The sequence below is a fragment of the Zonotrichia leucophrys genome, chromosome 15 (genome assembly GCF_028769735.1).
Source record: "Zonotrichia leucophrys gambelii isolate GWCS_2022_RI chromosome 15, RI_Zleu_2.0, whole genome shotgun sequence".
In the NCBI taxonomy this organism is placed as follows: domain Eukaryota; kingdom Metazoa; phylum Chordata; class Aves; order Passeriformes; family Passerellidae; genus Zonotrichia; species Zonotrichia leucophrys.
The window spans coordinates 5274379-5288904 of NC_088185.1; the positions used below are offsets into that span (position 1 = coordinate 5274379).

A 14526-nucleotide genomic window follows, 5' to 3' on the forward strand; every position below is an offset into this window, starting at 1 on the left:
GGAGCGGCGCGGGGCCGGAGCGGGACCCGAACTCACGGCTCGCGGAGCTCGCGGAGCTCACGCCGCCGGGCCGGGGCCGCCGTGCGCGCCGCGCGCGCGCCCCGAGCGCAGCCAATGAGCGGGCGGCCCGCGCGGGGGCCGCCGGGAGCGGGCCGCGATGCTGGCGGCGCTGCAGGCGCGGCTCGGGTGGGCGCGCCTGGCGCTCCGCGGGGCCACGCTGGGCCGCGCCCCGGGGCCGTCGTGCTGGAGCTGCGGCGCTCCGCTCCCCAGCAGCGATGGGCCGCCCCACTTCTGCCCCGGCTGCCAGGCTCTGCAGCCGCCGGCGCCGCGGCCTGACCTTTTCCGCCTGATGGACTGGTGAGTGTGGGCGGGGCGGCCGCGAGCCCGACCGGCCGCGGGTCTCACCCGCCCTGTGTCCTGCAGCGACCGCTCCTTCCGCGTCGACCCGGGGCAGCTGCAGCGGCGGTTCCGGAGCCTGCAGCGCGCCGTGCACCCCGACCGCTTCGGCAAGAGGCCGCCGGTGAGCCCCGGGCCGGGCGGGGGAGCCGGGCCGGGAGGGGCCCGCGGGGCTCGGTGAGCGCCGGACGAATTCGCCTTTAGCCTTCGGCTGCGTGGCGGGGTCGCAGTGCGGAGTCCCCACGTCTCTCCCGCTCGGGGAGTGAGGGGATCCCTGTGTTTGTGTTTCGGTGCTCAGAGAGGCTCTGCCGTGGATTTGCGGAGGAGCGGACGATGCGGGGCCGCTGCGGTTCGTGAGGCTTTAGCTGAGCGCGGTGCCACAGCCGCCAGGTGCACGGAGCCTTCTCCGTTTCACACACGGACACTGTGGGGACGCTGCTGTTCCGCATGTAACAAAGTGTATTTCGCCACTTGGAATTAGCTTCCAATTATTTGCCATCCATTTGCAGAAAGAGCAGCACTACTCTGAGCAACACTCTTCCCTGATCAACAAGGCCTACCAGACTCTGCTGAACCCTCTGAGCCGAGGCCTCTATCTAGTAAGGTCCCCGTTAGGAATTGCAGTGTTGTGTAACTAACCCTGGGGGCTGGTAGGGATCCCACCCTCCATTCAGTCCTTAATGTGCTAATTTGTGCTAATTCCCCTGAAGAGGATCACCAGAGAAAGAAGGGAGACCAGAACCAAGTTTGTCCAAAATTTAATCAGCATATTATCCCATTTACTACTCATCTTACAGTAATTTCACATCACACGTGGTGTTTGGCCATGGCTGCTCATTCAGAATTTCAGTCTGGCCCATTGCAGCCTTTTTTATGCTTTTTTTTGTTTATGATCAGCCTATGTATGGTGTTAATTTTCAGACTGACTCAATGCACTGTAGGTTTATCGAATATGAATCTGAGTATGCCCCAATAAGAGACTTAATATTAAAGAAAATAATTTCCATAGGAATGGATGTGAGAATATTTATTTTCAAATTCCCATTTCCTCTGCCAGCTGGAGCTGAAGGGAGTGGAGCCAGCAAAAGAGACAGACTGTGATGCAGACTCGGCGTTCCTTATGGAAGTCATGGAAATTAATGAGAAATTAGCAGAGTCCAAAAACAAGGACCTCGAAGAAGTTGAAACTTCCATTAAAGGTAGGTTATGACTTGAGGAATTTGTACAGAACTAATGCACTGAATCTCTGTAATACATGAGTCTGAAAGCTTTAAACTGTGTTGGTATTTTTCTTGTAATATCTTCAATTTGTGTTAGTCTGGAATTGACTCACTGCAGGATCTTCTGTCCTGTTCCCTTCTTTTCCAATGTTGTCTTTACCTATTTCTGCACCTAAACGTCACATCTGTCTTGAGAATATTTGTATAACAGAACCTATTCTGATGTTACAATAAATGTATATAGACAATAAAAAGGAATTTACTCAACCTTCATCAGTTTAGTCAATTGTTCCAGAAAAAGACCTGTCAGAATGAAGTTGAATAAAGTGCTTGTCCAACCACACTAAATAATGTTATTTATAAAGGCATTGTAGTTTTTCACCTTCTTCATCTGGCAGCCATTATATTAAGTGGTTCTTCTCCTTACACAAGCAACTTTCTTTTTATATTGTTGGTGATACCAAAAACATTTGGTTTACTGATATATTTAATTCTTTTCAGTAACAGCTATGTGCTAAAAGCATTTACAATAACTAGAATAAAAACTGAGTAGCACAGGGGAAAGTTAACTGTAGCAGGGTAAACTGAGACACCAAAAATAAGTTAGATTGGTGGGAAATTATTGCTCCTTGGTGTGCATTGGAGTTGCTGTCAGTATACCTGTTTAAATAAAGAAATACATGTTTGAAATTATAATTAAAACAACATTGACAGCAGTATAATGAACAACTCACTTGGCTCCCATAGGCTGAAAGTAGTAATGAGCTTTCCCACCACAGACAGTCAAATGCAGTGGTATCAAATATCCTAAGTATAACAAAAAGTAAATGAAATAATTTGTTTTGCAGTTAAACAAGAAGAACTGACCAGAGAGGTGACTGCAGCTTTTGAAAGAGGTACCTGATTTTATGAAGTTTTTAGCTGTCATACATACCTGTCAAGTGCTTAAAACTCCACATTCTCTTACTGGCAAATATTTCCTGAGCTATGGAATAGAAATACTGCATTGACAAGGGTTCTTTGTTAGGTATTTAGAATAAGTACCTCTAAACTGACATTCCTGCTGATTTGGGAAATTCAGGACCTCACATTAAATGCAAAGTCCAGTACAAAAGTTCCATTCATCTTGCATCTAAATAATCATTTTCAGTGGGAATGTAGATGCTAGGAAATTGTTTGTGTGTTTCCCAGAATGCTGGGAAGGACAGATGTGATCTTAGACATGTTCTGAGGTTTGACACTTGGAGATGTTGTTCTGCAGTCCTGGAGCTGCAGCAGAGCAGTGAGTGCTTTCTTTGCAGTGAAAGCCACAGCTGCTGTGTGGCAAGTAAAGGCCTGTTCAGCACAACATTTGGGACTTCCTGTGCAGTAATCAACATAACTTCATTCTACAGCCAGTGGATAGGCACAGGCTTGAACCATTCCTGAGCTTCTGAAGCTGGGAAAAAACCTTTGTGTTTGTGTGCCAGGTCCAGAATGGTGCACTTTGGTCGGGGTGTGTGTAACTGTAAATATCCCAGTGGTGCTGGCTGTCCCTGCCCATGAGGAGTTACATTCTGTTACTCTGTGCCGTGAGAAGGACTGTGTTGCCTTTGTCTGCAGGTCATAAACCACCCTCCCCTTGAGCAGAAATTGTTTCAATATCAGTTTTGGAATTGGCACTGTCCAGACCAGACTCCTATTTGCATTTTTCAGTTATGTCAGTTGGTCTATTTATACACATTTTAAACAAAAACATTTGTCTTGCCTAGTGGGTAGATCAATACTGCAGCCACTTTACAGGAGTCATTAAAGGGCATTCATCCACATTTCTGTTCCAGATTGTTCATTGTTACAGGTTTTGTGGAACATTTGAAATGTTCCCAAACCATCTGAGGTTAAAACAATAGGCAGCATGGTTTAAATAGAGTCTGAGTCCTTGCAGGTCACAACTCTTGCTACTAAAACAGGTGCTGTCACTAAAGTCTTGAGATTCATTTTGAAAATGCAAATTCACCTCTCCCTCTGTAATCCAGTAATGTTTTATTTCATTTCAGATGATCTTCAAGAGGCCAAGAAGCTGCTAGGAAAAATGAAGTATTTTGCCAACTTAGAAGATAAACTAAAGGCCAAGAAGATCCCTTCCTGATGTTGCCTTGTTAGCTATTCAGAGTTAGTGCTATTTTCAATTAAACAAATGGTTCTATTAGCAAAATCAGACCAAGGGTGTTTGTTTCCTATACTTCCATGAAAAGCTTTAATGCTGAGAGGAGGAAAATAAATAGAAAAGAAATCCCATGCTTGCTGCAGCACTTGGGTAACAGATGGCATTTGGAAATGCTTACAGCCAGGAGAGGCTGCACTGGGTAAGGTCAGCCACTGTCCTGGCAGTGGCAGGTGTGGAAGCAAATAACAGAGAGGCACACAAACAAACTCCAGATGTGAGATTTCTTACTTCCTAACATGTGAAGAATTTATTTTAAGTTGAAAAAGAGTCCATGAAAAAATACTGGAGAGGGGGCAGAAGGCTCATTCAGCATGTCCTACAGGCTCCCTGTAAAGGTAAAAAGTATTTAATTCCTGTCATCTGTCCTCTCTGCTCCTTCATGCTTTTGGGTATGTAGATCTCAGTCTCATGAGAACTAACCTCCAAAACTAGAAGAAGTTTTACCCTGTTGCATAGTTTAAAATGTTAAGATGATAGGTTAGGGGAAAGAATAAACCAAATTGAAACCCCAGGCAGTCTTTTATCAGGATAAAAGTTTTTATTACAAATACCAGTAATCAGAGAGTGCTGTACTTTCATTGCACAGTACAGTAGTAGGACTGGATGAGGAATGTCTTTAGGGCTTTCAAAGTTACATAACTGGAAAAACAGAAACTAAATTACACTATTTCTACATAAAATATAATGTTTCAAATATCAGCTATCTGTTCTTGTGTAGGTCTTAACAAGAACTCAGAATATTACACTCAGCAAAGCATTTGGATGTCCCCAATGACCCAAACTCAATACAGGGCTTTGAAATGCAAGAATTGCTGAATTCTCTGCAGAAATCTGCCAGAGGAGCTCACTGAACATCCTCCCTGACATTTCTGCATCCCTACAGCACCAGGTTACAGCTAAAGATCAAGTTTTCTGTGGATAATACAATATGTTGTCAATAGTATTTCAGCAATACATGTTTTAACAGCAGTGCTAACTTGCCTTTAGTTACACTTCCTCTAAATACACAGGAAGATTTAATAAGCCACTTGATCATGGATTACAAGGTTCGTAATTCTCACTGAAGTTCTGTTGCATTTGTGAAATTATGCAGAAACCTTTAAAAATTCATCTTGGAGTTGTCTTCTTTCATAAAGCTCTGTTTCCTTTTTCCTGGCATTTTTTCCAAAGTTAAGCTTGTTAAATTCCTTTTTGATTTCCAGAAAAGATTTGTTTTTTGTCTCAGGAATTATGAGGAAGATGAAAGCAGCAACAAAGAAGCACTCCAATAAGAACACCACAAAACAATACTGCTTCAGTCCATTCTGAAAATAAATGTGATTGCAACATATTTCAAGAGTAATAATAGTAGGTTTGAGAAAATAAGCTTTTTGTTTCCATTTACACTTAACATTGCTGCTCAGATGTTTTTCTAAAAGGAGTCATTCTACCTAATCTTTACTTGTAACTTTTTAGATAAATGACTGTCAAGGGCTGTGCAATAGGCTTTTATTTTTAAAATAAGTTAAACCATTTAAACAGTCAAATGTCACAATCTAGAAGTCAACATTTGCTATCTGTCACACAGTTTAAATAATATGTAATTTAAATTTCTATGAATGTTAATATTTTTCAATGCTGTGCATTACAAAAAACCAACTGTCTTACTGAGAAGCAGAGCTAAACCATGAAGAAAGGACAAGCAGATCCAGATACCCAGATTCATGCTGTTCCTGCTCATTTTGCTGTCAAGAACATGTGCTAAAACTAAAAATACAAAGCTGGAGATGAAAGCCTGTCTTGCCTTTCCTCATAATCTGCTTACAGAACTCTCAGTTCAGCAAGTTCTCAGGGATGTGACTTACTGGCCACAGGTACCACCTGAACGTTACTTTGCCATAAAAGCACAAGGCACTATTAAAAAATGTTTTGTTTAAATCTCAGTATCTGATTAAGTTTTTCTGCCTTTGATACCTTCTGGTTTTTTTCATCTGAACATGAGCACTGCCCTCCATTGCATTCCTTTACTTTTCATTTATCATGTTATATTGAAGTTTGTGATGTGCAAAAAATACTTTTAAGAGGGACTGAATCTAGTTAAACTCATTTGAGGGGCAGTGTGCATCCTGGTCAAGTGTGAATTATATATACAAGTGTATGTAATACAATACAAGCAATGGGATGGAAGCTGGGAGCAGGTGAAATGGAAATTGTGCTGTTCATACTCACCACTATGAAGGGGAAGAGCATCCCAACTGTGAAGAAACTAATCCAGCTCACAGTGCCTGCAATCATGTAGGCAGCAGGACGTGAGGACTGTACAAATAACTCAGCTGTCAGGGTGTTTGTTATGCCACCTGGGGATGGTTCAGAAACAGAGAATTGTGCTGAATGTCCATCTGAGGTACTTCCAATGCTACAAAAGATTGATTGCTTTTGTATATGCCATTAGCTGATCTATTATAATTCCTCACAGCACAATTCTGAGGCTGCTGCCCTTGCAGGAAGTTTCCCACTAAAACACAGCCCCATTTCAGCAGCACAGATCAGGGAGCAGGCCCCTTCTGACAAGTGTGGAACCTCCTGCTCTGAAGGGCAGAGCTAAGCCCTCCCTCATGTGTAGCTCCCCCAGAATCAGCAATGGTAAGCCTCAGCTCTGGGCTACAGGATGGCCTCACTTGGGTTCTGCAAAGGCCTCTTGGCTGTGTGACACCCCAGCCCTCCCAGACCTTCCCCACTCACACACGTTCCTGTGCAGTACCTGGGCCCAGCCCAAAGCTCAAGATGAAGGCAAACACACACATCATGCTCATGTAAGGCACCCAGGAGTACAGCTCCTGAAACAGAAGACAATGAGAAGGTTTAGTTCAGATTTTGATAATCCAGTTTTAAAGTCTGGCTTAACTGTTATGTTTCCTTCTGTATTTTATTTCAATTGAGACCAGCAGTCTTTCACTACTCTTTTACAGCTAATTTATTTAACAGTTCTGCTTCAGAGAAATTAAATAGTGTTCATTCAATAATTTTTACTAAATCATATAATAGAATTCTGTAGTCATAGTGTGGGCTGGGCTGGAAGGGGCTTTAAAGCTCATCCCATCCCACCCCTGGCCATGTGCAGGGACACCTTCCACTATCCCAGGTTGCTCCAAGCTCCATCCAACCTGGCCTTGGACACTTCCAGGGATGGGGCAGCCACAGCTTCTGTGGGCACCCTGTGCCAGGACCTCAGCACTCTCTATTTCTTCCTTGATGCCTCATCTAACCCTAGTCTCAGTTTAAACCCATTCCCCCTTACTGTGTCACCATGTGCCCTTTTCACTCCTCAGTCACACTGGGTAACAGGAACGAGTCCTTTGCACCTGGTAAGTCAGAGAGAAGGTCAGAACGGTGCACCAGAGAGTCATGAGGAGATAACCCCCAATGATAAGGCATCTTCTTCCCACATAGTCTATCAGTAAACCCTGTGGATAAGATACAACCTTCTGTTAATATACTGATCTCATTTTTACCAATATTCTTCAAGAAGAATCATTACTGTTTGTACTGGGAGGTAGAACAAAGTGCTCCTTACACAGGAGAGGGCTGTGAGACACTCACAAACTCCAGTGCCAAGGGTCACATATGGGATTTTTTCTGCCACGATCCCAGCTTGTTCAAAAACGTAAGTTGCATAGAAATAAATCTACAACAGAAAAAAAACCCAAACAAACAAAAAAAAACCACCAAAAAACAAACAATGAGATTTTTCTGATATTTAAAACATTGTCTGGAAACAAAGTCATGTTCATACCAAACATATAGATGAGTGTACTTTATGTTGTGAGTTACTAATTCAACATAAGCAGTAATAACAATCTGTTAAATTCAGGTCTAAGTAAACATATTGCTATCATAAAAGCCAAGAGGATTATTCAACTTACTGAATATGCTTTATATTCTTAAACCAGACACACTCAATAAACTGATCCACCTTTATTTCCTTTTCAGAGGAGGTATCAAGTCATTCTTTAGAAAAGTTTGCATACCAGAAACACAGAAATGAGAAAAAAAATTAAAGGGAAACAACAAAATAATGCAAGGATATTCTTTCCTACTTATCCCATTTTGCTGAGCTTCTCTATGTGGATCCTTTGTGTTAATAAATAGATGAAAACCAGGTGGAAATGAAATAATTATTTAAGCTGTTTTCACTCTTACAGCATTAATGCCACTGAGCTGCTGGCCCATGGTCATCACGATGACAGTGATGAGCTGCCATCTCACAGCAGGGTCAGTGAACAACTGCCAGGGCTTCCTGGGCTTCTCCCCCTCCAAGGCAAAGCATTCCCGCTGGATGTCCTCCAGCTCCCTGCGGTACTCTGAGGAACCATGAAATCGCTTCAAAGCTACAAATAGAAAAAAATAATTTACATTTATCTATTACCCACAGCTCCTGGGAAATAAGCTCTTTTCATTATGACCTGGCTTTTGTTAGGATATGAAAAATCTGCGTTGTGACTTGCTTGTTCCTTGATGTTTTCTCAACATTTTTCACTGTGGTGGATTTGGAGAATTCTGTGGCATTTTTTTCCTTCTTTTTAGAGGAATATCTGGCCTTGAAATATTCACCAGGCAAAATATTTTGTATCTGAACCTCAGACCTTCAAATAGTCTTTTCCTTAAAGGACATTCTTGCCATTTTGATTAATTTTGCTTAAATTCTAGGCAGATATTGAGTCCTTTGTTATGGCCTTGACTGTAATGTTGCCAATGGATGCAGTTAGTGATCTGGAGCAAAGACAGAAAATTCTTCTCCTAAGGCAAATATAATCAGAAGTCATTTGGATCCCAGACTAAAATCTTTACAAATGGTCTTAAAGACTATACAGCATCGGTTCCTTTAAAATCTTCATGATTAAACATATCTCAAATGACAATCTGTCTCCTTAAGGTCAACAACAGGAGTTTTGATGATCCTGATAATGAACTTTCCACTGAGAGTAATCACCTTGGAGCTTCAGTCAATGACCTTACATTTGAAAGAGGATAATAAAGTTTTGTTCATAACCCATTATGGGCTCCTGAGTTCCTCAATGCCTTCTTCCATATAAGCTCACTGGAGGTAAAACATGGGCCAAAAAGCACTAGGATACAACTGTGCTGTGTGGATAAAGATAAAAGGAGAATCTGGAACTCAATATATTCATTGTACCCTTCTGGAGAACAGAAAGTACAGATATTACCTTTGGCACAGCTCAGCTCATCACCTCTGTCAATAAGAAGATATCTGGGACTTTCAGGAAACCATGGAAGGAATAACAGTTGGGCTAATGCTGGAATACAGCTGCTGGATAGCAACAGAGGCCAGTGCTTTTCTCCACCCAATAATTCTCTGTCAGAAATGTGGAAAAAGAAGGCAAAGAAATGGAATAATTTGCTATTGGTTACTATTTAGTGCAGTCTCTGCTCTTGGAATTTCTAAGTTCCAGCTGGATGAAGCCTGAGCAACTTCTGATCACACAGGGGACAAAAGCAGTGCTAGTGCTGTGATACAGAAATGTGAGTCCTTTGCTCTCAAGTCCTTGCCAACATTCACTGTCTCCAGCAAGAAACTGGCAGAAAACATGAACTCAGCTCAGATGTGGCTGCTTTACTGATGCTGTTGTGGTGACCCATCTGAACTGACACTACTCCCCTGAGGACACAGCACTGATGGCAGTTGTAGGAATAAGGTGACTCAAGATTTTCTTCTCCTGAAGTACCTTGTGTGAATTCTAATGCCGCAATGCCACAAGGAATGTGCTGCAATGAGCTGTAGGAAATTGGAATTCTTTACACAGGAATAACACAAAACAGGAAAAAAACCCCTCAAACATTTCTTACCTCAAACCAATTATTTGTCCTGTCAGAATTCCCCCAGTCAGAAAGATGGAAGTCCCCATGGCCAAGCCACCTCTGAGGTGCTTTGGGGCAAACTCCCCAATATAAAGAGGCTGCACACAGAGCCCAACACCTGCAAGTAAATGGAAAAAACATTTTCCTATCAATAGGAATTGATTTGCAAAGAGTTACTAAAGCAAAACACATACAAAATGGGACCTAATTAATTTCCTATTCATTTAGCTGCCTTCAGATTCCAAGCTAAACTACAGAACATTTTCATCAAAAACCTAAAGGATCAGAAATAACAATAATTTATCATTCACCATAGTTTATTGATAGTAGGAATAAGAAATCATTCACCTGAATTTATGCCAATCAAAAACCTTCCAGCAATCAGTAACTCAAACAATCCTGTAGGAAAACTGATCCCCATTAAAATGGAGGCTAGTATTGCTATAACATTATTCATCAAAAGAGCTCCTTTCCTAAAAAGGAGGAACAAAAATAAAATAAAATAAAATAAAAATAATAATGATACACCACAGAAAAAACAAAAACTGATTAAAACAAACAAAAAACCCCCAGATGTCTCACCCAGACATTATGGAAATCTGTAATAATGTGGGTTTTTAAACAGTTTTCTTTTTCTGATAATGTGGGGAGATAAATGGACTTTATACTGAACAAACATGCTATCCCCTGGAAACCCAGATATCTGATACAACTGCTTATGTTTTTAAAATGTCTAAACATAAGAATAATGTATAAATATGACAGAAATTCCTGACAAGGTAGGAGTGGGGTTTCTTTATTTAAACAAATGAAGTGCAACAGATGAAGCAGCACGTCCTTACTGGCACAAGGGCTGCAAATGTGTCAGAGGGAAATTCATGTTTCCAACACACTCTGTGTGCATTCCCCTGCTCAGATTTCAGTAAATGTAATGCAAAGACAAAGGTCATAATTCAGGGCTCATCCTTGAAAGCCACATTGGAATAAACTGTAAAATTCTACTAGAAAAATCAGTTTTAAAGTGAAAAAACTTTCTCCAAGGTACTCTTTTCTCCCACTCTTTTCCCATTTATTTACTTTCTATTCCAGTGGGAAGGCAGGAAAAGCAAACTTGTTTTGATGTCTGCTGCTGCAACTGACCTGCCCAGGCGTATGGCCATGCTGCCTCCAATCAGGGCTCCACAGAGGCCTCCGAGGGAAAAGATGGAAGCAATGACAGACCAAAGAAAAGTCAGCAAATCTGCATTTAGCTCCCTGTGATAACGACTGCTCCAGGTCTCGTTTAAGAACTTGTGTATATGCTGCAGGAGAAAAGAGTGATGAATGTGGAGCATTTTGTACAGCCCTACACACAGCACTACAAATAACTTGCACCCCAATCCTGAAAATTAATTCTAGGGGTTAATTCTAAGAGATATCAGCTGACTGGCAGAATTTTCCTTGACCACAAGGAAGATTTTGTGTTTCCTACTCCCCACACACCTCAAAGGCTGCTGAGCAGCTCTTTGTGCCTGCCTCAGGTGCTGCAGCAGAGGAGAAACACAACCCTGACATGCACAGCCATGAGAGACTCTGAGGTCCTTCTGAACAGGGTGGATGGTTGGCCCTACTGTTTTTAGGAACTTCTCACAGCACAGAGGCTTTTCAACCTAAAAAATTTTACTGTCAGGGGACTTATTCTGACACTTGGTCTAAATCTCCCTGCCTCAGTGTAATCCAAAGAGTCATAGTAAAATCCCTTTTTCAGCTCTAATAATACTCCACCTTTCTTAGAGTATTCATGTGTCAGAACTTTGAGGCTGTTATTCCACATGCTTGGTTTTCTAAAATTTGCCTTTAGAAACACTTGAACTGGCATGTATCTGCAATCAGAGGCTCCTGTTCTTTGCCTGCAAACAAAGACTACAGAAGAATAAACTTCTTGGACTCTCCCTCTGTTCCCAGCATATGACCTGTTCTTTCACAAACAGCTCCTTTTAAATTTTGTGAAAAGTATACAATGTTGAAGCAAATTCAGTCTTCACAGTTTCCCAAGCAAATAAATCAGCTGGTAGCAAAAAACTGATACCCACCACTTGCACAAGAACATTTGCTCAGATCCTTGAGTCATCCACAAAATATGCAGAATCCTGGAGGCTACAGCAAAGAACGCTCAAGTAACAAGTGAAAATATTTACAAGATACTCAGCCACTACAGATGGAACATTTTAATTCCCTAAGGAGATCTTTTTCAGTAATATGCTTTGTGATGGACACCTGTAAATAGTAACTATGCTTTCTCCCTGTGATAGAAAGAATGGGAATGGCTCAAAGCTGTGTCAGGGGAGGTTTAAATTTGACATTTGGAGAAACAGTGGTGATATCCTAGAGAAAGGGTGGTCAAGCAGAAGAACAGGCTTCCCAGACAAGTCAATGCTCCAGGGGCATTTGGACAGTGCTGTTAATACACTTAACTTTTGGTCAGCCCTGAAGTGATCAGGTAGTTGGACTAGATGGTCATTGTAGGTCCCTTCCAACTGAAAATGTTCTGGTCTATTCTACCCTTAGTGCTCTGGGTGATTTTAGTAACCAAAAAATATATAACTTAGTTAATCCTTCTAATAATAAAGGTATTTATGTAGCCTATTTGGCACTTTTGTCTGACACAGAATAGCTCTGACAGGAGGTACTCACAGACAAATGCACATGAAACCACTTAGGAAATGAACAAGATTCCTTCATAAGAGAGGAAGAAGTGCTTCAGTTCCCTCTGTGATCACAGCAAAAGCACGATTGGCCTCGTGGCCGAGCTCAGAGAGGAAACAGTGAACAAAAGATGAGCTTTTACCTGAGTGGGTGCATTGATAATAGAGACATTGTACCCATACTGAAAGGTGCCTCCAATTCCAACAGCACAAACAGCCAGGAACAACGTCCAGCTGGGGAGCTGGGGAGCAAAAGAAAATCAAGACACTTCAGTGATCAAATTTCCAATTCCTTCATATATAAAGGCTGTACATATTTCTTTTAATAAACTTCTATTCCCTGAATTTCTCATTGTTAGGTATGTAGACTAATTCTTCATCATTCTCATTCTTGGACCAGTTCCCAGAAATGCTGAGTTATTCCCGATATTGTACTGTATTCTGACAGAGCTGTGTCCTCCCTAAAGATAATTCATCAACACTTCCTTCTTCCCTCCCTCCCTGAAATTTGCCAGTTGAAATTGATCTTATTAAAGTAAAATCCAATTAACATTTCCTTACAGTTTCCAAGAATAAAAAGTGTTTCTCTGAATGTCAACCAAAGCAATGAATTAAGAGTTATAAGTAAGGGCTGCAGTGAGTATGGTAGAAAAAACCAAAATTGATGTGGTAAATACTGGCACTGCGCACTCAGACCCTTATAGTAACTAAGTACTGTAAACCTATTTTGTGTGTTTTATGGGTACAGCCAGGAATCTAGAAGGAACAGAAAATAAACAAACAAGCAACACAAAATAATGAACATACATCATATAACTTAGGTTTTATTATGACAGATCTTTCGTTCTTCCTGCCCAAATCAGCTGGGCTCATGACATTGGTATGCTGTCTGCTGTCTGACATTGGAGTTAGGAGAGAGCACAGATAACAGCCTCATGTGTTCTGAACTCCTGACAGTTTATAAGGGCGTTCACTTCATTCCGAAAACATGACACAAACAAAATTCTATTTGTATTCAATGTAAAACACCAGAATCAGAAAGATGCTTTTACAGCTTCCACTTTCTCACACAGCCAGGTGTCCAAGGAAAGCGCAAAATCTTACAAGTCTAATCACTTAAAGTATTTATATTCAAAAGCTAATATGAAATTCCCACACATTTTACATCTGTACACCATTGCTAAAACCACAACCTCTGCAGGATCCACCTTCAGGATGGTTCTGCTTACCTTGCAGGGCGAGCTAGACCCTCTGAGCAGGGGCTGGTGCTCCATTCTGAGCATGGGCCGAATTAGATTTCCTTTGCAAAATTTAATAAATTATGTTACAGAAAAAAAAGAAGTGCCAAAGAACTTAAGTTACTAATGTATTAAGACACAGCTTTACTTTTTGTTGTCGTTTTGTTTGATTGGTTTTGGATTTTTTCTCCCAGCCCATTGGGACTCTCCTGAAGGGTTCCGAACTTTGTGACAGGGATATCCAACTTCGATAAAGCCTCACAGCAGCCTCAGGGAGCTTTCCCACCTCTTACACTGAGTACATGCACTGTCCTTCTCTAACCCCGCACAGAACCCGCAGCCTCCCGCGACCAAAGACAAGGACGGGCGGTTACCGTGTGCCGGGGCGCCATCCCTCCCTCCTGCCGCCCGAAGCTCCGCTCCGCTCCGCTCACCACCTCCCGGAGCCCGCCTGAGCTCCTCAGCTGACCGGGATTTGGCTGCCGGACCGTGCCCGCCCCGCTGCGGGGATTAGGTCGGGCCACGGACAAGAGAGGGGCTGTACGGACATTCTCGGGGAGCTCACGGCGCCCTCACGGGCCACGGACAAGAGAGGGACTGTACAGACATTCTCGGGGAGCCCACGGCGCCCCCACACGGGCCAGGGCCAGGGCCAGGACCAGGACCCCGCGGCGCCCCCTCAGGGGCCACGGCGGGTAGCCCGCGGTGGGCGCTCCCTCACCGGCCACGGACAAGAGAGGGACTGTTCGGACATTCTCGGGGAGCCCGCGGTGGGCGCTCCCTCACGGGCCACGGACAAGAGAGGGGCTCTTCGGGCACTCTCGGGGACACCGCGGCGCCCCCTCACGGGCCACGGCGGCGGAGAGCCCGCGGCGCCCCCTCACGGGCTGCGGCGGGGAGCCCGCCCGCTCTCAGAGCGCATCTCC

At 43.0% G+C, this 14526-nt stretch overlaps 2 protein-coding genes across 4 annotated transcripts; one reads left to right on the plus strand and one right to left on the minus strand.

Annotated features, from left to right (window-relative positions):
* The first annotated feature begins 157 nt into the window (after positions 1 to 157).
* HSCB (HscB mitochondrial iron-sulfur cluster cochaperone) lies at positions 158 to 3815 on the plus strand. Its single transcript, XM_064727229.1, has 6 exons — positions 158 to 357; positions 424 to 520; positions 906 to 995; positions 1454 to 1595; positions 2465 to 2512; positions 3653 to 3815. The coding sequence occupies exons 1-6, from the start codon at positions 158 to 160 to the stop codon at positions 3742 to 3744; spliced, it is 669 nt and encodes a 222-aa protein (XP_064583299.1). The 3' UTR covers positions 3745 to 3815.
* A 531-nt stretch (positions 3816 to 4346) lies between these two features.
* Positions 4347 to 14250, minus strand: LOC135454766 (solute carrier family 2, facilitated glucose transporter member 11-like). 3 transcript variants are annotated; one of them, XM_064727224.1, is made up of 13 exons: positions 13975 to 14250; positions 13592 to 13662; positions 12506 to 12604; positions 10819 to 10979; positions 10027 to 10151; positions 9667 to 9796; positions 9027 to 9175; positions 8002 to 8189; positions 7376 to 7486; positions 7164 to 7265; positions 6563 to 6638; positions 6031 to 6158; positions 4347 to 5126 (listed from the first exon to the last, which is right to left on the minus strand). In XM_064727224.1, exons 2-13 carry the CDS (start codon positions 13643 to 13645, stop codon positions 4908 to 4910), a joined length of 1542 nt encoding a protein of 513 aa, XP_064583294.1. In that variant the 5' UTR covers positions 13646 to 13662; positions 13975 to 14250; the 3' UTR covers positions 4347 to 4907. The 3 variants fall into 3 exon arrangements, with proteins under 3 accessions (XP_064583294.1, XP_064583295.1, XP_064583296.1); XM_064727225.1 differs by lacking the exon at positions 13592 to 13662; XM_064727226.1 differs by lacking the exons at positions 12506 to 12604; positions 13592 to 13662; positions 13975 to 14250 and adding an exon at positions 11443 to 11804.
* Between the last annotated feature and the right edge of the window lie 276 nt (positions 14251 to 14526).